This window comes from Theropithecus gelada, chromosome 8, assembly GCF_003255815.1.
Source record: "Theropithecus gelada isolate Dixy chromosome 8, Tgel_1.0, whole genome shotgun sequence".
In the NCBI taxonomy this organism is placed as follows: domain Eukaryota; kingdom Metazoa; phylum Chordata; class Mammalia; order Primates; family Cercopithecidae; genus Theropithecus; species Theropithecus gelada.
Genome location: NC_037676.1, coordinates 15,805,757 through 15,830,975, shown reverse-complemented (window position 1 = coordinate 15,830,975; position 25,219 = coordinate 15,805,757). Strand labels below are relative to the sequence as shown.

General features: G+C 35.5%; 1 protein-coding gene across 4 annotated transcripts in view; it reads right to left on the bottom strand.

The window, feature by feature from the left end:
• VPS37A (VPS37A, ESCRT-I subunit) overlaps positions 1–25,219 on the bottom strand; it is an 86,104-nt gene that overhangs the window by 40,215 nt on the left and 20,670 nt on the right. For all 4 annotated transcript variants that reach the window (XM_025393361.1, XM_025393362.1, XM_025393360.1 and 1 more), the window contains 9 exons: positions 24,027–24,141; positions 23,446–23,546; positions 16,969–17,194; positions 15,455–15,525; positions 11,786–11,913; positions 11,645–11,703; positions 11,499–11,567; positions 7,221–7,364; positions 5,404–5,484 (listed from right to left, as the gene is read on the bottom strand). In XM_025393361.1, coding sequence (XP_025249146.1) covers positions 5,404–5,484; positions 7,221–7,364; positions 11,499–11,567; positions 11,645–11,703; positions 11,786–11,913; positions 15,455–15,525; positions 16,969–17,194; positions 23,446–23,546; positions 24,027–24,141 — 994 coding nt within the window. The remainder of the gene's footprint in view (positions 1–5,403; positions 5,485–7,220; positions 7,365–11,498; positions 11,568–11,644; positions 11,704–11,785; positions 11,914–15,454; positions 15,526–16,968; positions 17,195–23,445; positions 23,547–24,026; positions 24,142–25,219) is intronic.

Here is a 25,219-nt window from a genome sequence, read left to right as displayed (position 1 = left end):
CTCAGCAAATGCAAAAGAATGGAAATCGGAATAGTCTCCCAGACCACAGTGCAATCAAATTAAAATTCAGGATTAAGAAACTCACTCAAAACCACACAACTACATGGAAACTGAATAACCTGCTCCTCAATGACTACTTGGTAAATAACGAAATTAGGACAGAAATAAGTAAGTTCTTTAAAACCAACAAGAACAAAGACACATTGTACCAGAATCTCTGGAACAGAGCTAAAGCTGTGTTTAGAGGTAAATTTATAGCACTAAATACCCTCAGGAGAAGCAGGAAAGATCTAAAATCAACACTCTAACATCACAATTAAAAGAACTAGAGAAGCAGGAGCAAACAAATTCAAAAGCTAGCAGAAGACAAGAAATAACCAAGATCAGAGCAGAACTTAAGGAGATAGAGACATGAAAAACCCTTCAAAAAAATCAATGAATCCAGGAGCTGTTTTGAAAAGATTAGCAAAATAGATAGACTGCTAGCCAGACTAATAAAGAAGAAAAGAGAGAAGAATCAAACAGACACAATAAAAAATGATAAAGGGGAGATTGTACAGGCGTGGTGGGTCACACCTGTAATCCCAGTACTTTGGGAGGCCGAGGTGGGTAAATTACCTGAGGTCAGGAGTTCAAGACTAGCCTGGCCAACATGGTGAAACCCCATCTCTACGAAAAATACAAAAATTAGCTGGGTGCGGTGGTGCATGCCTGTAATCCCAGCTACTTGGGAGGCTGGGGCAGAGAACTGCTTAAAACCGGGAGGCAGAGGCTACAGTGAGCCACTGAAGTCCAGCCTGGGCAACAGAGTGAGAGTCCATCTCAAAAAAAAAAAAAAAAAAATCACCACTGATCCCACAGAAATACAAACTACCATCAGAGAATACTATAAACACCTCTACGCAAATAAACTAGAAAATCTAGAAGAAATGGATAAATTCTTGAACACATACATCCTCCCAACCAGGAAGAAGTCAAATCCCTGAATAGACCAGTAATAAGTTCTGAAATTGAGGCAGTAATAGCCAACCAACAAAAAAAAAGCCCAGTACTAGACCGATTCATAGCCACATTCTACCACAGATACAAAGAGGAGCTGGTACCATTACTTCTGAAACTATTCCAAACAACAGAAAAAGAGGGACTCCTCCCTAACTCATTTTATAAAGCCAGCATCATCCTGATACCAAAACCTGGCAGAGACACAACAAAAAATGAAAATTTCAGGCCAATATCCCTGATGAACACCGATGCAAAAATCCTCATTAACATACTGGCAAACCAAATCCAGCAGCACATTAAAAAACTTATCCATGACAATCAAGTTGGCTTCATTCCTGGGATGCAAGGCTGGTTCAACATATGCAAATCAATACATGTAATCATCACATAAACAGAACCAATGACAAAAACCACGATTATCTCAATAGATGCAGAAAAGGCCTTTGATAAAACTCAACACCCCTTCATGCTAAAAACACTGAATAAACTAGGTACTGATGGAAGGTATCTCAAAATAATAAGAGCTATTTATGACAAACCCACAGCCAGTATCATACTGAATGGGCAAAAGCTGGAAGCATTCCCTTTGAAAACTGGCACAAGACAACTCCTATTCAACGTAGTATTGGAAGTTCTGGCCAGTGCAATCAGGCAAGAAAAATAAATAAAAGTATTCAAATAGGAAGAGAGGAAGTCAAATTTTCTCTGTTTGGAGATAACCTGATTGTATATTTAGGAAACCCCACTGACTCAGCCCCAAATCTCCTTAAGCTGATAAGCAACTTCAGCAGTCTCAGGATACAAAATCAATGTGCAAAAATCACAAGCATTCCTATACACCAATAACAGACAAACAGAGAACCAAATCATGAGTCAACTCCCATTCATAATTGCTGTAAAGAGAATAAAATACCTAGGAATCCAACTAACAAGGGATGTGAAGGACCTCTTCAAGGAGAACTACAAACCAACTGCTCAAGGAAATGAGAGGACACAAACAAATGGAAAAACATTCCATGCTCATGGATTAGGAAAAAACAATATTGTGATAACGGCCATACTGACCAAAGTAATTTATAGATTCTACGCTGTTCCCATCCAGCTACCATTGACTTTCTTCACAGAAATTAGAAAAAATACTTTAAATTTCATATGGAACCAAAAACAGCCCATATAGTCAAGACAATCCTAAGCAAAAAGAACAAAGCTGGTGGCAGGCATCATACTACCTGACTTCAAACTATACTACAAGGCTACAGTAACTAAAACAGTATGGTACTGGTACCAAAACAGACATACAGACCAATGGAACAGAACAGAGGTCTCAGAAATAACACCACACATCTACAACCATCTGATCTTTGACAAATCTGACAAAAGCAATGGGGAAACGATTCCCTATTTAATAAATGGTGTTGGGAAAACTGTCTAGCCATATGCAGAAAACTAAAAATGGACCCCTACCTAACCTTATACAAAAATTAACTCAAGATGGATTAAAGATTTAAACATTAAGACCTAAAACCTTAAAAACCCTAGAAAAAAACCTAGGCAACACCATTCAGGACATAGGCATGGGCAAAGACTTCATGTCTGAAACACCAAAAGCAATGGCAACAAAAGCCAAAATAGACAAATGGGATCTAATTAAACTAGACGTTCTACACAGCAAATAAACTATCATCAGAGTGAACAGGCCACCTACAGAATGGGAAAATTTTTGGAATCTATCCATCTGACAAAGGGCTAATATCCAGAATCTACATGGAACTTAAATTTACAAGAAAAACACAACCCCATCAAAAAGTGGGCAAAGGATATGAACACTTTCAAAAGAAGACATTTATGTGGCCAACCAACATGAAAAAAAGCTCATCATCACTGGTCACTAGAGACATGCAATCAAAACCACAATGAGATACCATCTCACGCCAGTTAGAATGGCAATTATTAAAGTCAGGAAACAACAAATGCTAGAGAGAATGTGGAGAAATAGGAACACCTTTACACTGTTGGTGGGAGTGTAAATTAGTTCAACCATTGTGGAAGACACTGTGGCGATTCCTCAAGAATCTAGAACTAGAAATGCCATTTGACCCAGATTCCATTACTGGGTATATACTCAAATTATTATAAATCATTCTATTATAAAGGCACATGCACAGGTATCTTTATTGCAGCACTATTCACAATAGCAAAGACTTGGAACCAACCCACATGCCTGTCAATGATAGACTGGATAAAGAAAATGTGGCACATATACACCATGGAATACTATGCAGCCATAAAAAAGAATGAGTTCATGTCCTTTGCAGGGACACAGATGAGGCTGGAAACCACAATTCTCGGGAAACTAACACAGTAACAGAAAACCAAATAATGCATGTTCTCACTCATAAGTGGGAGTTGTAATGAGAACATATGGGCACAGGGAGGGGAACATCACATACTGGGGTCTGTCGGGGAGTCGGGGACAAGGAGGAATAGCATTAGAAGAAATACCTAATGTAGATGACAGGCTGATGGGTGCAGGAAATCACCATGGCTATGTAACAAACCTGTACGTTCTGCACATGTATCCCAGAACTTAAAGCATAATAATAATAAAAAAGATTTGCCTATAAAATAACTTGACTATGAGGGAATAGAGGTAAGGAATGGATTCTAGTATGTTCATATAAATGAGCAACTACTCTGTGTCTACTTCTTCCTAAGCTGGCAGATACGCAAAGTTGGTATCAAAAATCAGCCCCTACTCTTAAGGAATTTATATTATGATTTGGAAAGTAACATATAAAACAATTCATTGTGAACACTAATGTTACAAGGAGCAGAAGTAGTTTAACTGGACATAAGAAATGCCTGTCATTTCTTTTCCTATACCCCAGTCCTTGTTTTTGGGAACCTCTCATGCCCCCTTCTCATAATCCACTCCCTCAGCCCAGTCGACTGGGCAGAGGACCATAGGATACCAGTTGCCAGGCCAAATTGACTACACTAGGATGGATAGCTTGCCCATACTGGTTCAGTTACTTTCCCAGAGAATGTTTTGGAACTCCAGGGACTCTTGTTTATCTCCATTTGCTGCTTGAACTGTCAGATGATATAATTAGGAATGGATGAAGGACAAGTAAGAAAAAAAATCTTTTTTTTGAGATGGAGTCTCGCTCTCTCGCCCAGGCTGGAGTGCAGTGGTGCGATCTCGGCTCACTGCAAGCTCTGGCTCCCGGGTTTATGCCATTCTCTTGCCTCAGCCTCCCAAGTAGCTGGGACGACAGGTGCCCGCCACCATGCCTGGCTAATTTTTTTTTGTATTTTTAGTAGAGACGGGGTTTCACCGTGTTAGCCAAGATGGCGTCGATCCCCTGACCTTGTGATCCGCCCGCCTTGGCCTCCCAAAGGGCTGGGATTACAGGCATGAGCCACCACGCCCAGCCAGAAAAAATTTTAAAAAAGAACAGAGATGCAGAAATAAGAAATAAGCCAACAAGCAGTCTCAAAAAAGGTGTGAGAAGAGCTGTTTTGGTCACTGAGTGGCTGTTTTCACTCTCAGGTGACTGTACTTTCCTTCATTTTAACCCTATAATAAATCCCTGTCCTATCCAGTAAAATAAGCTTTTACTTAAGTTTGTTGGGGTGGGAACTATTCTTGCAAACAAATGATTCCTAAAACAAAACAGATGCAGAGGAAAAGGAAAGGCATCTTGACATCAGGTAAGAGCACAACCAAAGATACTGTGGTAGAAGAAGAATGTGCCCTGTAAGACAATGCAATGAAAGGGGAAAATGCAGAGTTAAAATGGATGATCTGAAATATATGCAAGATTATAGAAATCTTAAAACCAGAGGAATTTGCCATGGATACTGTCATTACTAGGGATTCATTATAGGTTCTGGAGTAGAGCCAATTTTATCATAAAAGTGGTATTTTAGGAAGATCATTCTGTCAGTGCTGCATAGGAAGAGAACCCTCAAGTCATGGGGACGGGCAAATTATTAGAGTAATCATGGTGTGGGATGGAAATAGAGACTGGCTGGAAGTTCACTTTAGAGGAAGAAATGACAAAGGAGCCTTCTGAGAAATGTTAGCCACGTGATAAGGTATACTCTACACACCAGGTGAGAGAAAGGAACTGACTATAACTTACAATTCTATATTAGGAGGTAATGTTAAAAAAATTTCATTCATGCCAAGATCATAGAAAATATCCAAAAGATTTCTACTAGTTGTATGTTTATATTATGCTTATCATATAATACAAAGCATTCTATGTTACATAGCACAATAGCTATAATGAGAGAATTATGCTTAAGGCTGATGAACAGGCACCATTAACAACATGTCTATTTAAAGAATACTGATGCAATAACCTTGAAACTCAAACCTGAAATACAATTTACCTATAGTGGAGCATGAAATTGGCTGTGCATTGCTATTGCCTGCTGAAGTTTCTCTTCCTTGGCTCTTCTACAGTGGCAAATCTAGAAAATAAATTTTTAAAAATACCAGTCACTTTTACAAAGATATGCCTATTACTTTACTTCCTACAGTATGACAGGAACCTTTTAACTTGTTGGCACTATTTTATGTCTTGAATGTTGAAGATAGCTAATAATCCAATAGCTAAAATTATTAGATTATAAGCAAATTCATTTCATTAGCACTAATGTTACAAGGCGCAGATAATAGTTTGAATGGGACAGGAGAAGTGCCTGTCATTTTGTTTCCTGCACGCCAGTCTCTGTTTTAGGGAACCTCTCATGCTCCCTTCTCATAATCACTCCCTCAGCCCAGTCGACTGAGCAGAGGACCACATGACACCAATTCATTCTGAATTAGCTAGTAATCTAATAATTGAATGTTGAAGATAGCTAATGTTGAAGACAGCTAAGACTTTAAGAATCAAAAAAACCTCTTGCTTGGGAGACAGCCTTTGCCTGCAAGCTTCTAGAATGTAAAACAAACACTGATCCTTTATATCAATTATCTGACTATGTAACTTTAAATATCTGTGTTTTAAAAATATGGATGTAAATTCTGCTGTTAACCAGGAAGATTAACAGATACAAGCTTCAAGGCACAGTTATATATCATTAAAGAGTAACGGACCAGAAATCAATGCCTTACTAACACTATAACCATAAGTCAGTCACTAACATCTCTGAACTTCAATTTTGCCTCATGAAAAATGGGAATGATAAAATCCACCCCATCTGCCTTAACAGGAGTGTGTGTGTGTGTGTGTGTGTGTGTGTGTGTGTGTGTGTCTCACAGATGTTTCATAAAATTTACTAATGAAAGATTATTTTTAAAATGTGATTATTTCAGACAACTTACGTAAATATTTTGGACTGTATTAAAAGGCAACAAACTATTAAGCAGACTGTTTTGGATTTTTCTTTAAATATAACAAATATCAGAACAGAACAGGAACTGTGTCTCAATTTTTAAAAATTATTTTATAATCCCTATAGATCATTCTCTCTTTCAACAAGTGGTAAAACAAGTCATTAAGGAGTATGTTTCAACTATTCGGACTAGATTTACCAGCTGTATTACACAATGATACAGATACTACCATTTCTGAAAAAACTATTTACCTGCTTGTATACTCAGATAAAGCAAGTCTAAAGTGATAGGAAGATGATGCTATTATTCTTACGAGGCTTTTCAGGTTCCTCTCACAGCACTCAAAACTCCACTCCAGTAACGTGCTAATGTTTTTCACTCATGAGTATGCTAAAGTAATTTGATATTATGCTGTCAAAAAAATTTTTTTTTTCCCAGATCAGCACAAAGTTTATTAGCAATTTCTGCTCAGACGAGCCCCTTTCTGACCAGGACTGTTCCTCTGACATACCAGACAGGAAACAGCCACACATACAGGCCCTCACTCTCATTTACTTCTCAAGTCACATCAAAAGGACATCTTAGAGCAATGGCACTTGCCCCCCATGGGGTTCCCTGGGAATAGCTAAGGTGTGTGGCTGTCCAGAGTTCTATGACAGACCTTCAAAGTTTTAAGTTCCAGGTACCTGGTTTTTGCCCAAGTCCACACCCAAGAAATAGAAACCTTCCTTTCGGGTAAATAATATATTGTACAAAAAAAGGGAGATGACAGCATAATAGAGAAATAGCTAAGACCCAGTGCTTCTCCTCCCTATAAAAATACCAAACTTTATCCAATACTTGTCCTCAATTGACGAGTATTACATACTGTTCTCTTTTCCATGAAGCTACTGAGAAAATCATCTATTTCCATCTTTCCCTCCAAGAAGTCTTCTGCAATATTATCAGATTCTTCCTCAGCTTCATGTGCAGCTACTTTCAATCTTGCCTGTAGGGCACTTGCACTACAGCTCTGAAAAAGAAAATCAGGCACTACTTTAATTTATGATACTCACAAGAACTCCTCACAGGGAAAGGAAGGAAAGTAGTGGTATGCAGAGGCAATTTATTGTGTGCCCTATATAGCCTCTTTTTGAGAAAATCTGCTGTCTTATAATGACCCACCCAGGTCCTTAGCTACTGGCTGCAAACTATTAAATGAGAGAAACGGAGAAAATCATTGTTCTCTCCTAAGGATTTACAAATTAAATCACTGTGGTAGATATCTGCTAAGGAGACTCTCCACTAATGACCTCACCTCCTGGCATTCCTGCCCTTGCATAATCCCACCCTTGAGTGTGGGCTGAACTTGGTGACTCATTTCAATGGAATAAGGCAAAAATGATGGGATTAAATTTCACTAAAGCAATGAAAGACTGGTACACAGAAAACTGTAAGATACTGCTATAAGAAACTGAAGACATAAATTACTGGAAGACATCCCATGTTTATGGGTTGAAAGATTTAATATTCTTGAGAAGACATTACTAATCAAAGCAACCTACAGACTCGATGCAATTCCTATCAAAATCTCAATGGTATTTTTTGCAAAAATAGAAAAACCCATCCTAGAATTCATATGGAATCTCAAGAGATCCCTTAGCCAAAACAATCTTAAACAAAGATGACTAATATTTCCTGATTTCAAGTTACTACAAAGTTACAGTAATCAAAACTGTGGTACTGGCATAAAAATATAAAGAACAATGGAACAGAATAGAGAACGCAGAAATAAACCCTCACATAAATGGCCAAATGATTTTCAACAAGGGGGCCCAGTCCAGTTAATGGAGAAAGGAGTCTTTTCAACAAATGGTGCTTGAAAAAACTGGATATATCGACAGGCAAAGGAACAAAGTTGGCCCCTTACCTTACTTAAATACAAAAATTGATCCAAATGGATCACAGACCTAAATGTAGGTACTAAAACTATTTTTAATAATGGCCATCCTGCTCAGTGTGGTGGCTCATGCCTGTAATGCCAGCACTGTGGGAGGCTGAGGCAGGCATATGGCTTGAGCCTGGCAGTTCATGACCAGGCTGGGCAACATAGCGAGACCCCATCTCTACAAAAAATACAAAAATTAGCCAGGTGTGGTGGCACACACCTGTAGCCTTGGCTACTTGGGAGGCTGAGTCAGGAGGATCACTTGAGCCTGAGAGGTCAAGGCTGCAGTGAGCTGTAACTGCGGCACTGCACTCCAGCCTGGGTGACAGAGTAAGAAAAAAATAAAATAAAATAATGGCCATCCTAATGCATGTGGGGTAGTATCTCTTTGTGACACATCATACACAAAAATGAACTGTAATGCACCATTTTCTTACTGCCCTCGCCAAAACTGGTTATCTATCTTTACAAGTATGGCTCACGTGGATGTTTTATTTGGCTAATATGTGCCAACCACCGAACCAGGTACATAATAGGTACTCAATAAATATTTAATGAATAAGTAACTGGAAACTTTTGAAAATATGTTCAGCTTTACCATAATTTTTTAAAAAGCCAAATAAAACATCCACATGAGCCATACTTGTAAAGACAGATAACCAGTTTTGGCGAGGGCAATAAGAAAATGGTGCATTACAGTTCATTTTTGTGTATGATGTGTCACAAAGAGATACTACCCCACATGCATTAGGATGGCTATTTATTTTAGGAATGAAACAGAACAGATACCTCCATCACGGAACCAACGGTCTACTGAAAGTGGATTCCATATGTTAGAGTGTAGAAGATTCATCATCCCCCAAAAAATTGACTGAGAACATCTAGAAAGAAACCTAGGAATCAGTGTTTGGTGTGTGTTTGTCTTTTTTAAGTGTTTCAAGAATTGCTTCCAGCAATTCTTATATGAATGTTTAAGGATCAGAGTAACTGTTAAAGCAGAATCTTTATTGGACATTTATCTTTCTCCTTTTGTCAGTTTCCTGTTTTTTTTCCTTTTCCAATAGACCACTGGCATTAGTATTTGTTGTATATGCTAAAAATATCTGTACCTTTTTTAACTTCACTTTTGATTTCATAATTTTTTAATATATCCAAATTTTCAATCTGTATAGCTAAATATGTCGACTTTTTCCTTTATACTCATATCTGTTTTATTATGCTTAGAAAGACTTTTCCCACCATAATCTTAAAGAAAAAATCCTAGAAGCTAGTTGACTTTTTATGGTTTCCACTGAAGTTGCATATCTGTAATACCTTTCTGTGTATTGTATGATACGATGATCTAGCCTTTTCTAAATGGATACTAAATAGCCAATTTTATAATTTACTGAATCCTCAATTTTTTCCAACTGATTTATAGAATAAATTATTCTATTCCATAGAAATAATTTTCTCTTCCTATAAAATTACTATACTGTTTTAAATAATGAGGATTTACAGTGTATTCTGACACTGGGAAAGGGAGTTTTGTTCATTTTTTCTTTTTGTTCAAGCTCTTCCTGACTACTTTTACCCAGCTGAAAAAATAAAGTTTCAGATGAACTTTTGAATAAATCTGTTAAGATTAAAACAAAACAAAACAAAACAAAAAAAAACTCTTGGCATTTTGATTAGAACTGAATTAAGTTTCTAAGTTATTTTGGGGAGAATGAAATCTTTTTAATACTGGATCTTTCATTCAGTGAATATATTCTATGCTGCTCTAAATAGTCTTAGAAAACAGAAAACTCAACTCTTCTTTTATTGAATGCCAATTCAATAAAGGTTCCTAACTTACTTCATTGGGTTCACTTCTAAGTACTTTACAGTTTTGTTTAATGAGTTGTTTTCTGTACTTCATTTTGCAGTAATTGCTGCAGCAAACAGGAAAAAGTTTCTCAGTTCTCTAGAATTTTTGATTGTTTATTTTTGGTAAACAACTGTTTCATCTCTTATTTTATACTATACCACTTTTTGTGGTCTTGTTGCAGTACTCAGAACCTCCCAAGCAATGTTAAACAGCAGTGATCATGAGGCATTACTCTCTTATTCCTAACATTAATGGGATCCTACACATGTTTAGTCATTAAGTGTGATGTTTACTGCTGGTTTCTAGTATTCTTTTTCAAGTAAGAAATTTCTAGTTTTAGTTTACTATGAGTTTATATAAAGAATGATGTTGAGTACTATGAAAGCTTCTTCAACATTTACAAGGTCCAGTATATATCTAACAGTACTTCAGTTGAGTCTCACAGATTTTCTGTGAAGGAGGACTGCTTAGGTTAGACTCCTAACTAATGTTTCTACTTGTATGACCTCAAGGAAGTTATTTAATCTCACTGTGCCTGTTTCCCTATCTGTAAAATGTAAAATGGGAAAAAGTAACAATACCTATTTCACAGGACTTGGTGTAATAACAGGCCATATATGTAAATAGCTTCATGCAGCACAAGACATATTAATTGCTCAATGTTAGCTATTATTTCCTCATTCTGACAAATAACCATATTATCTGAAATCATTATAAATTTATATTCTCCTTTACCATCTCTTTTGCTGTTGTTGGTTTATATCTATTTTATGTTTTATTTCACTGACTTTATCCAAAGTTCCTGATTTTATAGGAAACAGTATTAACTATGAGGTTACTGGTATAATACAAAGATTATGTCCTCTGTTTCCTTTTCATTTTTAAAGATTCCTTTTTTTCAGAAATATAGGTTGAATTTTATAAAATTCTTTCGATTTTCACATAACTGGATTTCTAACAAAACTTATTTGTAGCAGATAATACTATATATTTTTCCTATATTATTCTTTTTAATTTGCAAACTTTTCATTTAAGGTATTTGTAGATAAGTTTACAAGTGAGTCAAAAGTTTTTGTTGTTGTTGTTGCTAGGTTTCACTACAGGGGTTGCAATGGTTTCATAACTTACTCAGAAAAGTTATTTGTCTGGGCCTGTCATAATTTTGTTTTGGAAACAAAGACGCTCTTACATGAGCACAAATAATGTATGATGCCTCATCGAGAGCTGTTCATCTACGTTTAACGGTATCATGTCTTAAAAGGTCAGATACCTCATAAATGGTTTCTGATGATAATGAAAATAAGATCATGACTCATGCACATAAGATTAAAAAAAATCTATGGCAAAGGAAAAAAACTAAACAGTCTTACCTCACTAAGTTCATGCTGCCTTTGCATCTTCTTTTCGAAAGTAGACTTCATTTGTGTAAGTAATTCATACTAAAAGAGAAAATGAAAAGGATGTTTTATTCTATTTTTAAATTATATACATTTCTACAAAATGATCACTAACTCACCTTATCTAAAACAGTTTGCCTTTTGGCTTCCAAGCTGGGCTCCAAAAGGAGATTTTTTCCTGTAAGATAAATCTCTAGATTACTTCTAGGTAAAGATCAGATTTTTTCAGGAAATGTGAGCTGAGGAGAGGGAAAACATACTTGCTAGTTCCTCAATACTTTTTACTAAGTCATCTTTGTCAGTAATAATTTGTTTTAGTTGAGGCAAAGTCAGAAACTGTTCTAGTAATACCTCCTCTTGTTCATTCATATCTGTGAGTTGTGTCACACTAGAAACACAAAAGAAAAAATGTTAATAAATATCAGACATCAAGTTTTTCTCCCTGACAACTATTTACAATTTTTCAGCTTTATTTTGGTTGATAGGGTTGTAAATAATTTTTATATATACACCTAAGGCTGCCAATTTTAACCTTAAAATCATATAAAACATCAACCACAATGGAACATAAAGCAGTCTGTAATATATTCTCAACAGAATCTGTAAAAGTAAATTCTGGTCCAATGGATATGTTGATATATCTCCTCTCTTTAAAAATCACAACTGTGGGGAAGTGTTCACAGTTATCCAGTGACCTGAAATTAAAAATAAAGTCAACTTAACTCAGGTAAAGACAAATGTATGAAACTAAGAGCTTATTCAGCTTAAGTTTCTTAAAATAGGACAGCAGTAATACAGTTCAGTATTTTTTTCTTGTTCTTAATTCTGTTTAACTTAATTGCTTGAGAATATCACTTATTTCTTAAATTTCCCTGATAGGAAACCAGACTGACTGATATATAAAATTTAAGCTATTTATTTCTTCCAAGCATAATGTTGAACATACTAGTACTATAGTAAATTCAGATGAGTAAAAGTTCACAGAGAAGCTAGCATTAGAAGAATTTCTTTCTAGTCATTTCATTGTATGTATTGATGAGAGGGAAACAGAACTGAAAAGAGGCCAGAGTAGTTACTGTAACATTTTGGCTTGTGAAAAACTTTTATGGGAAACTATTCTATCTAGTCAGCTTTAGACCAGGTCAGTGCATGATTCCAAGGATGTGTTGGCCAAAATGCAGTCAGTAAAATCTCCCAAGACTCTACAAGTTACATAGTCTCTGCTAGTGCATAATGTCAATTACTGTAGGACCAGTAAGATAGGGTGCATAAGCAGTCACAACTCCGTTTTAACCTCTCTGCCTATTTAGCTTACAGATGTGTGGCTATCACAATAAGAGTTATAGATACGTTTATGTGTGTTTATGTATATGTGTGTATAGATATTCATAAAATATTTAAAGAAAAGAAATAATGGAGGGCTAAACCAAAAACAAAAATGGGTATCTGTAGGGTGAAAGAACTAGGTGGAGCGGATATGGATGGAAGCAAAAACTTTTCTGAACGTATCTTAGTTTTGACTATGGAGCCATATAAAAACGTTGGATAATTTAAAAATAAAGAAGAAAAGAAAAAGCAGTCTTTAAAATTCCGAGAAAATGGACTGCTTTGAAAATAAGTAAACCTGTATATTCTAAGTTATATCAACACCCAGAGAAAAATTATTTGAAGAGATTAAAAAAACAACAACAACAGTATATTCTGGCATGTCATAATCCTAAAGATGACAGAACTGTAAAAAACAAAAACAAAAATTTAACCTGCATTCAATAATCTTAGTAACAATACTGGTATTGTTATTTTGGAAAAGAACAAGGGCCCTTCAGAGAAATGGCTGACTCTAGGTCTGGGAGAAGAAATGTTCATGATGAGCCCATTGCATCTTCAACTTTGCCAGAAACGATACAGAAGGCAACTTGAGTTTCTCACCCATCAGAGCAACTTTTGGAGATGGATAGCGCATCAACTCATTATTGTGAAAGCTGATACTATAAGGGGAAAAATTAAGCATTTTTCTTGGTCCTGTATGAAGCCTATTTTAGTATAACTAAATATGTAATTGATTAAGTCAGGTTCTTCATAGAGTAATTCTGGTTAATAAATTCTGGTGGTAATGATAAAATTATTAAATCATATTTACGACCCTTGCTGAATTAATGATGGTCAATGATTTCAGGTGCTTTAACCTGATATAATCTTAATGTCACTAAAAAAAGGGCAACCAGACCTCACTGCTGCCTCATGGGATGTAATAGGAAGCATGCACTAATTATGACATAAGTATTGGCAAAAGAATTGAACCTTGTCTACTTCTAGCCACCAGCAGCATAGACTATGGGAAATAGAGAAACGCCCTTCAATGGTACCACAAGGAAGGAATAAGGAAAAAACAGGATATGGAAGATTTCATAGGACAAATAACCAATTTAATAAACACACACTATGTCTAATATATATGTATGCATATATATACATGGACATGTATTTATTTTCATATTTGTGTACATGTATATGAGCATATGTAAATACAAATATGTATATGTCGAAGTGTGTGTGTGTGTGTGTGTGTGTATAAAAGAGAAAAGTTGGGGAGAAATGGTTCATTATTAAAAGGAACTTAAGAGATCCACTATCCAAATGCAATAGGTGGAACCTGTTTTGAATCCTGATTCAAAGAAACTACCAACAAAAAGATTAATTACTGAGACACTGGAGAAAGAAGGTAATATTAAAGAATTACCATTGTGTTAGGTATGATGATGATGGTGACTGAGGTTATGGTTTAAAAAAAGGAAAGAAAATCCTTACCTGGTAGAAAAATTTACTGAAGAATTGATGGGTAAAAAGGATGTATTATCTGGGATTTGCTTTAAATAACAGTGACTCATACCTATAGCCCTCCAAGAAAGCTGGACAGAAGGAGGCATGAAGCACGGTGAGCAAAAGGGTTCATGGCTACTGTTGCCACATGATGGATACATGGTGGCTCATTACACTAGTTTCTTCACCTTTTTTGTATTTTTGATGTTTTCATAACAATTATTTAAAAAAATTTAAAGCAAAAAAGATAACTTTAATAAATTAGAACTACCTTATGGGTTATTGTAAGCATTACAATGCATATTAACCTTTAACACGCATGCAGTATATTGCAAATATTCATTAATTTATTATAACAGAAGATAATAAATCACTATTTCCTTAAAATGACTGTAAAACACTGGTGCAAATAAATTTAAACTTTTTAAACTATAGGATTTCTCATGGGTACCTGGCTATACACCTTTGATGAGATATATCCTAAAGAAAAAACTGCAAAAAAAGAAAAAAAAAGTTTAACTGCATTCAGTAGTCTTATTAATAAGAGCCTTATGAGTATCATGAACTCTCAATGGGGGTATAAAGGGTGCAATGCTTCCCAAAACTGGCCAAAAACCATTTTCTTCATGAAGCATTTTAGAGAAGCAAAGTTCCATGAAAAATGGCACCTTAACTGAAAAAAAGTTTGGCTCTGTAAAAACATCTAATACTTTATAACTTTATTTCTCTATATGTAAAGTTTATCCACTAAAGGAACAATGGGAGGTCTAAAACAGGCCAAGATATATTTTGAAACTATCAGGAATAATGTATTCAAAAATACTTTTCAAAGAATGCAGGCCACATGAGAGAAAGGATCTTGTTATCTTGGTAACTATTTACATCATTATAAAAATCCTATAAAAATCCAAGTATGTACTAGTTACTCAATAAATACAACCTATAGGACCTAAAATTGATTTTTAAAACTTTCCCACTAAGACAACTACAGTACTGTCTAGGAATAGTGAAGATTTTAAAATGTAATTTAATATGGATATGAAATAATGATCTGGTGTATGCTTACAAATAAAACAGACAATGTCACCAACTTTACTCTCCAGGTTTACCTTAGTTCTGAGAGTTCTGGAAATGCATCAGGGACATCTGGCATCTTGTAACCAAAACCATTTTGGCTTGTCTAAAGAAAAGTTTTAAATGATATTAAATTTCAGCCATTTTTTGACTGCTCTCAATTACTAATAAATGTAATCTTTAATGTACTATATCCCATAACTGTTTGCATTATCATATTTTCATCTTCACATCTCACACTGCCTTAGTCTCCCCTTCTTCCTGCAGTCTATCTTTTTTTCAGTGTGGTATACATAGGATTACTTTTTGTTGTTGTTGTTGAGGGCCACGTGAGTACCTGTGTTAGGCAGAGAACTGGTAGTTCTCTTTCTTGTCTAAGTATATGGCTGTAGATTTCACTGGTATATATGAATATTTCTCTCAAGTGAAAGGCATTAAATATAGAAAAGCAATAATTTGGCAACAGTCTGAATAGTTACATGCCTCAGTCAGATGAGACGGTACGGTAGATGAGTAACTGAGCCATGTTTGATATATATGACTTTTTATCCTTGAGGACCCTTGAAAAGTCCTCTTGTAATTTTGTTCATACTACTAACTGTAATTTGTTCATAACATTCATTAACACAATAAATGAAAGGTTTTGGAAAAAACCAAGTCCACTTGGGTCTATGTATTCTAAATGATTATAAACTCTGAAATTAGTAATGTTGGATATAGTATGGTTTTATACTTGAGTAATGCTATGGGTGATATTTACTGAGGGTTGTAATTCAAAGGCTTTATACTCCTTTAAATGTTTTATGCCCAAAGTATTAGTCTCTTCCTCAGTAACATTCCACATAGCAACAGTTAAGAACAGCTTAAGAACATACAAGTTTTTAAGCCAATGGAACACTTGAAGCCCTCAGCATACGTTAGCAGACCCATCATGTGACATCTGCTGCTCCCACATGATCATTCTTCTGCCTTTGCCCACACTCTATATGGCAGCCAGAGAGATCTACTATAGGCAGCTTCACAAAAATGCCATCTGCTTTATACCTCAATGCCTTTGACAATGTTACGGCCTCTCAAAGAATGCCTTATGTATCCCCTTGTTATTCTGGCAAATTAATAATGATCTTTCAAAATCTGGCCTCGAGTATAATAAATGCATGCATTTGTTCAGCTGCCTCATTTTTACTGAGTACCCACTATATTTATCAGTACGTTTGAGGCACTAAGAAAGTGGTGAAAAAACCCAGAATCACATTTTTTGTAAAGGTAACCTACTAGTTCTACCTTGGTCCCTAGGAGCACTGACCATTCCCCTAACTGTGTCTCTACCAAAACTCTAGCTGTGTCTTCTACTACACTAGAATTATAAGCTCCACACTTAAAATTATTATTTGTTGGTTACCTCTCTGTTACTTGAATTGAAAAACGTGATTTAATCTTTTCATATTTTGTCTAACTTATTGTCTGGCACATGGAGGCATGTAATAAATGTGTGTTGACTGAATGAATGTTTCAGTGGCACAAAATATAGATAACTGACGATACCAACCGGTATTGAAGCATCCATCGTGGGAATGGGTAATGGCAGATTTGAAAGGACACCAAATGAAGGAGCGGCAGGCTTGGCTGTGGTATAACTTGTTGTTGAAGAAGAAACAGTGTCAGCAACAGATAAAGAAGTGATATTCCTGTTTGCTTCTTGTGGAGGATATGGAGGAAGAAATGGAAAACCCTGAGAAGCATAAGGAGGCATCCCACTTGGGTTACTGTATAGACTGAAGAGAAAAAGAGAAGATCATTAGATTAGATTTTATGGATACAACATGTCAAATTATTTCTAAATTGCTCTAAATAACAAAGGTCAAGCACTATATAGATGAAATCTTAAAATGGCAGGTGATATTTATTAAATTATATAATGGAATTAAATATTATATAATATTTAATATATAAAGTGATATATATATAAAAAGTGATAAAGTATGATCCCCTTCCAAAAAAGGATTGTAGAATTGTGGTTTCTACAAAAAAGATGATGAATGCTTTAGAAAGCAAGCAATTCAACTTGTGAGAGTAGAAATGGATAGACAGGCCATTTTTGAGTTTTCAGCATTCCAATGGTATCAATCAGTATCTCCATAGAGGGAATGGGGAGCAATATTTAATCCAGGACATTTATTGAAGTAGAGGCTAACAGCTTTCTCCGTATTTGTCAAAATCTGACTGAAAGTCAAGACTGCTTTTCTAGAACATTTTAAAGTAAAATTAAGTATGCAGATGAGCTTTTAAAATGTTGAAATATTAAAAACAGATGGATATATAAACATGCATGTATATTAGAGTTACATAGCATTACGTACTTGGGATTCAATCGTAGAACAATGTAGTCAATGTTTATTTTTGCAAGATAACAAATATTTTACATTTAAAATATTTTTCCCCTTAGCAAAGTTTAGAGAACCAGATCATAAAAGCATTAGAGTAATTCAGACCTAGATGCAGACTGAAAATCATCTAAATACAATATATGAATCATACAGTGAGTTTATATGGATCAGGCACTCTAGTGTAAAGGATAAGGACCTTACAGTTATGTTTCAAATATTAATATACTACTACTAAAATGTTTCCCTTTATATTGAAACATGTTTCAAAATGTAAAATTTTTTATGAGAGTACTATTATTTCATTTAATGATATAACCTGAGTTGGAAATTTTGTGGGAAGAAAACATTTTTTTTTTTTTTGAAATGTACATGAATGACACTCAAGTGTATATGGAAAAATAAGCCAGAGTAGAAAGAAAAAAGCCTGAAAAAGGAAAGTACAGAAATATTAGCCCTGTAATAAAGCAAAACAAATCATAAAACCCTAATAACACAACAAAATTTAAAGCATAATACTACTGAATGGACAGGTAGATCAATAGAATCAGATATAAAATCCAGAAAAAGCTCAAACACCTATAGGAATTGGGATATAATAAAGATAGAATCTCAAATAAATGAAAAATAGAACAGTCAAAAAGTAGTATTGAGACATCTGCCAAAAAGAGGTTGGAGTCAGATCCTCATTTTTACAATAGTGTAACAATCTAATGGATCACAGTTTAAGTTTTTTTTAAAGAACCTCAGAAGAACTAGAAGACATCATCAAAAAATTATAACCTTGAGGCAGGAAAGGACTTTCTGTGAACCCAAATTCAGAAGCCATTACATAAATAATGATAAATCTGGCCGGGCGCGGTGGCTCATGCCTGTAATCCCAACACTTTGGGAGGCTGAGGTGGGTGGATCATGAGGTCAAGAGAATGAGAATCCTGGCCAACATGGTGAAACTCCGTCTCTACTAAAAATACAAAAATTAGCTGCGCATGGTGGCAAGTGCCTGTAGTCCCAGGTACTCGGGAGGCTAAGGCAGGAGAATTGCTTAAACCTGGGAGGAAGGGAGTGCAGTGAGCTGAGGCTGTCTGTGTCACTGCACTCCAGCCTGGCGAGACAGCAAGACTCTGTCACACACACACACACACACACAAAAGAGAAAATAATAAATCTGACAACACCGAAAAAAATGTACATGACAAAGTCCTTTATGAAACAAATAGCAAATTTGGGGGAAAACTTCTATCACAGAGAGAGGTATAATTTCTCTAATACATAAAGAATTCCTATAAATTGATAAAAAGACAAAAAACCCAAGGGCAAAATAGAGACTAGGATAGTATATACAGATTACAGAAAAGTAAAAGAAAAAATCTCTGAAGTACAGGAAAAAATGTTCAGTTTAGCTATTACTAGTAAGATAAATAGAACTAAAATTATACTAATGTATTGTTTTCTGCCTATCAATTGGCAAAGATCCATTTGATAACAAATATTTTGGCAAAGGGTATCGGGAAATAGGGATTGTATAGGAACAGAAACTGGTACAACTACTCTGGAGGGCAAGTTTGCAGTATTTGTCAAAACTACAAATGTGCATTACACTTCTAGAATTTATCCAACAAGTAAGCTCACATTTAGGCAAAATATTATATTAAAGATTATTTACTGGAGCAGCACTGACAGCAATGAAGAAGGATGGGTTTTTTAGGGAAGATTAGAAAAAATGAAAATATCTGTCAAAGACTTGCTAAAGAAATTATAATACATCCATAAAACAAATACTTTGTGGCCATAAGGAATAATGAGGAAGTGCCTTAGTACTAACATGAAAAACTTTCCAAAGCCGTATCATTTAGTGACCACCCCCCCTGCAAAAAAAAAAAAAAAAAAAAAAAAAGACAAGGGCATAATATGCTACCATTCATACAAAAAAAGGGGGAAAATACAATATTACACATATTTTCTTGTAGATGAATACAACAGCTCAGGAATTATATATACACAAACCCAAACAAATAACTTGAGATGTTAATGAGGAAAAATACTGAGCTGCAAGGGAAAAAGAAGTGGCATGGAGATTTTCACTGTATACTCCTTTATACTTTTTGAGCCAGGTGAATGTATGACCCATACAAAAAATTAAGTTTTCTGATCGACTTGTTCATTTCAAAAGATGGCTCATTTTTATCTTAAAATTACTTTTATCTAAAGAAATTAGTGATATGTATGTGAATATAACAAGCTATTTAGAAACAATATAACCTACATGAGAGAGTATTTATAATATCTGTGAATTTAAATCAATAATTCTGAACCAATCTGCTTTGTTTTGAACTCAGTAGCAGGTACAACCCACAAAATAAGAAATGCATCAAACTTGATTTTTAATAATGTGTACTATATCCTGGAACTTACCTGAAATGAAAACAAGTAAACGTGTTGGTTTGTATTTTCAAATAAGGTGAATGAGTTTATATCCAACCCTACCACTACAGAAGATAGGAGGTATGGTTTTTGAATATACTTTTTATCTGAAAATAAGGACCGAGGACTCTAGAACATAGATAACAGAAAGACAAAGATGAAGGGAGAGAGCTGAGGTACCTGGAAGTGGAATGCTGCTATGACAACAACAACAACAAAAATCTAAAATGTGGGAGGAGCTTTTGGACCAAGCAGAGGTCCAGGCTGGAAGTTCCCTCAGAAGATTATGGAGGACTAATGGGCCTCAAAAAGGCTATTAGGAGGAGCCTGGTGGGCCTTTGAGCAGATTGTCATTGCAAGGAGAACTTTATATTAGTGGAAAGTTTACCAATACTGTTGCCCGCAATAATATGGAAAACAGAAAATGTACCTAGTGAAATGGATGATCCAGCTAAGGAGATTTCCGGGCCATGCTGAAGGTGCCACCTGATTTCTAGCTGCCTGTAGTATAAAATGTGAGAAGAGAGAAAGTAAAGAACTGCGAAATATAAAAGATGAGATTTCCTGGATTTGAAAATAAATTTCTCTCTCATTCCTAGCTTCCCTAAGATTCTCAAATTAAGAAACATCTCTAAAGCAAAGTTCAAACCCAGCATGGGCTAGAAGATCCTTTGTTAACACCTCTGAAAGAGCCAAGGCAGTGCCTCAGAGAACTGTCGAGTAAGAAAAACAGCCATTTAGGGCTTCAAAGATTCTTAAAGACATTGTCTCTCAGCAGCCTCACTGGAAGTCCAATAGCATATTTGGCAGAGCTTAGTGGGTGTTGCTTTTGTTTAATGAAATGAATGAAAAATGGATTCATAAGAAAATCATAAGGATTTTAAAGGAATTGTGTCATCTTGGGTCTAAAAGGGACAGAGGGAGTACCAAATGAAAAAGAGGCTATCAGACCCTTAATTTCTATAGGCAGGAAGCAGGCTGAAAAAAACTACGCACTTGGAAACAAGGGCTACATTTTACAGAAAGGAAGAATGACACAGGTGGCAGAACCAGGAACCAAGAATTATTCTGTGCAGAATCATTTCCATGAACTAAGTCTTAATAAAAAAAATGTGCCCAGTTGGATTTCAGTACTGCTACGAACCAGTGGCTCCTGGGTGCTTCCTACTTTCTCTCTTTTGGAATCTATAGTGGTTACCTGAGGCTTGTTCTACCATTGTAAAACGGGTGTGTGAGGGGCAGCTACCTTGTCTCTTTAATTCTCTTTTCTTCAGATCAAGAGGAATTGTTCTTCAGGAACACAAGTGAGAAACCTCATCTGTACTTGAATCTTAGAAGAAAGAACACAAGCCTGATTCTGTAATATGATGAACTCTGCAAGTTCTTGGGGGAAAGAGGAGAGTGCCTATTCACATATAGGAAAGAGGTGAATTATTATGGCTAGGAGGCAGAATGTGACAGATTGTATTTTCCAAAATGGCCACAACCAGATTTCCAGTCCCATATGCACTTCTTGAACTTTGCTACCCCATTGAGAGCTGAAGTCTACTTTCCCTCCCCTTTCAATCTGGGCAGGTCTAGGTGACTAACTTTACAAAACGCAGCAGAAATGATGCTGAATAACATTCAGAACTAAACCAAAAAAGATAATACAGCTTCCGTTTGGCTGGAATACTCTGTCTCTCGGGATCCTGACCCTCAGAACTCACTCCTGCCACGCAATGAGGAAGCGCAGGTCACATGGAGACGCCACATATAGATGTATCAGCACTAAAGTCTAAGCATTAAGCCAACATTAACGGCCAGACGACACCAGCTAATGCAAAAAGTGGAGCAAAAATAAGCGATTGCCACTGGTCCCTAACCAAATGGTAGATTCTTAAAAAAAAATAAATGTCATTATTTCAACCACAAGTTCTTAGGGTAATCTGTTATTCATGTGATACAGTTTGGATGTTGTCCCCTCTAAATCACATACTGAACTGTAATCCCCAATGCTGGAGGTGGCGCCTGCTGGGAGGTGACAGGATCATGCGGGTGTATTTCTCATGAATACTTTAAGGCCATGCTCTTGGTGCTGTCCTTGCCATACTGAGTTCTCATGAGATCTGACTGTTTAAAAGGATATGGTACCTACCGCCTCCTCACTCTTGCTCTCATCATGTAATGTGCCTCTACCCGTTTTACCTTCTACCAGGAGTAAAAGCTCCTCATATGCCAAGCAGATGACAATGCCATGCTTCCTGTATAGCCTGCAGAACCCTGAGCCAATTAAACTTCTTTTCTTTATATATTACCTAGTCTCAGGTATTCCTTTATAGCAATGCAAGAACAAGACTAAAACAGCATCCTCAGTATGAGAACGTGACTTTATTAAGGAAGCTACTAGAAGGCAGTAAATCAAGAAACTAGGAAATGGCCTGAGAAAGGGAAAAACAAAATCTAAGAAACGGAGAATCCAATACAAGAAAGGGAAAATCCCAGGATGACAACAAAGGAAATTCCTTGCTGAGAGTTATGCAAACGTCAGAGAGAGTAACTCAGAATGAGGGAAGAAGTGGAGCACTGAATGTGAAGGAAAAAATGAAACCTAGATATTACCTTACTGGTTTGATTATGTGAAAAAAACGTTTAAAGCATATTTTTCAGAGTTGCTAAAAGCTCTGTGGAAATTTAGTAAGATCTTAAAATTTAAGATGATGTAGAAAATGAAGATGATCTAAAACAAAACCAAACCAAATACAAAATGTAGGTAATTATTAACTCCAGAAAAAAGGCAAAAAATTACACCATAAGGGAAATGTAAACATGGTAACATACTTGGCTCAGGAATGGACAGTATTTAGAGTCACAATAACAAATATACCAAATATGGAATTACATTAAAAATCATGATATAATTTCACTGAGACAATGAGGAGAAAGGAAGTTCAGTGAAAAACAGCTGAAATCTTCATCTATTACAATAGGAGGCCAATAGAATATCTAAAATGAAAGAATCAAGAGAGAGAAGTATGCACACATTATTCAGAAAGATGTAGGTAAACATTAAAAGAAACAGCTAAAAGAGTAAAACAGTTGCCTCTGAAAGTGTGAATGTATTTGTGGGGATGTAGAAATCAGAGGACTGATTTTTAACATCATTTGAATTTTTAAACTATATTTTGATTAATGTTAAAATACATGCAGACTTTTTTATTTATTAGAAATATACTTACTAAGGAAACGCTGTTGAAGTAGGAGCTAAAACTGGAGGGTTCTTCCAAAACTCATCCAACAGACTTTGAATAATTTTTCCAAGATCTGAGTGCATGGTAAACTGAAAGTAATAATACATGATGCTTAAAATCACTTTCAGAAAAAGATTATAAAGTCTCCTTAGGATAATGTCACTCTAAATAGTAACTTACTTTTGCAGGTCAAGAATTAAATGAAAAAGGATATTAGCAATTCACAAGTTATAACATTTTCTCATAAAATCGATAACATAAATATCTGGTAATTAGTAAACAGGTTAAAAGTCCATTGAATCAAAAATGGAGCCAAAATATTTCCTTGTTTGACTATTTACAATAATTTGAGGGTTCAAAGGTAAATAATAGAGTATATGTAAGTTACAATCTCACAATCAACCATATCATATTGTAAGAACTTTAAGGTATGCCTTAAATATTCAACTTTTTAAAAAATTACTCATGACAAAGTGAAACTTTAAATGCATTTCAGATTTCTAAAATATTTAGTAGAAAAGTAATACACCTATTATATTACCCTGAAATAAATTATCCCATATACATACATTGTTTACTAATGGAGAGGTAACATACACTCCTTGTTTATCCATTAAGTGATGTCGTATCGGTGGATAAACACTGATCACTGGTTTTTCCTGAGGAAATTGTGGAGGAAGCAATCTGGTAGAGCAGATGAAAAACAAAAACAAAGATAACAAAGGTATATTATAAAGTCAAAATCTTAAAATAAAGCTATTTAAAAGTAAATTAAATTTTCACACTTCGATATGGGTTATTTGTAGTAAGTGCTCTTTTATGGTGTTGTCTGAAAATATATATAAGAATAAAATTTGGTAACAAGACTAGTCATTCAACACAGTAAAAATCTTCATGTGAAACATGGACATGAATTATAGAATATTGTTCATATCATGCCAATTAGTTGTTTTCAAACACAATGTACCAAGCTACACAAAATCTTAGGTAAAAATTAAATAAGGCATTTTTATCAGGTGAACCATACTAGTCCAGTCTGGCTATTTATTGGACCACAGGTTCTAGCCGTACAATTTTCTGTGGTTTTTCTACTTTGAGAATGCTGTCACGTCTGGGCGTGGTGGTGCATGCCTGTATTCCCAGCTCCTTGGGAGGCTGAGGCAGGAAAGCCACTTGAGCACAGGAGTTCAAGTCCAGCCTGGGCAACACAGTGAGACCCCATCTTTAAAAAACTAAAGAAGCATTATTTCACTATTTACTGTATTTCTAAAGAGTAAGAGGTTAAAATGGAAAGTAGGAGGATTGAAACATTCTAGCTGTCATCAAGACTTGATTCTATAAGGCTCCCTTCTAAATGCCCCAAATGACACATCTCTCCCAAGTTAGAGGTCAATCACATGGTTTCAAGCAAAGAACAGTAAATTTTCAATACAAAAAAAAAAAAAAAAAGCAGAAAATTTAACTTTTTAACTACCCACAAAACCAAGAATATTGAGTGAAATCTTAAAAAGGAGAGTTTACTAGACATGAAACCCTGTTTCCAAATCTCTAAAACTCAAGAATATTTTACTTTGAATTGTCTCTTTGTTCCCCTGTTGGTTCAGAAAACTATTTGTTGGTGGTACTTTTGAAAAGAAAACTGGGTCCTTGTTCGCCTCTCCTGCTTAGCTCTACCTGGGCATTTGATGAGAGATAAAACTACTTCATTTACAAAGCTGAAGATTTTAAAACTAGTTTGGTAAAAAGGGCATTAAATGGCCTT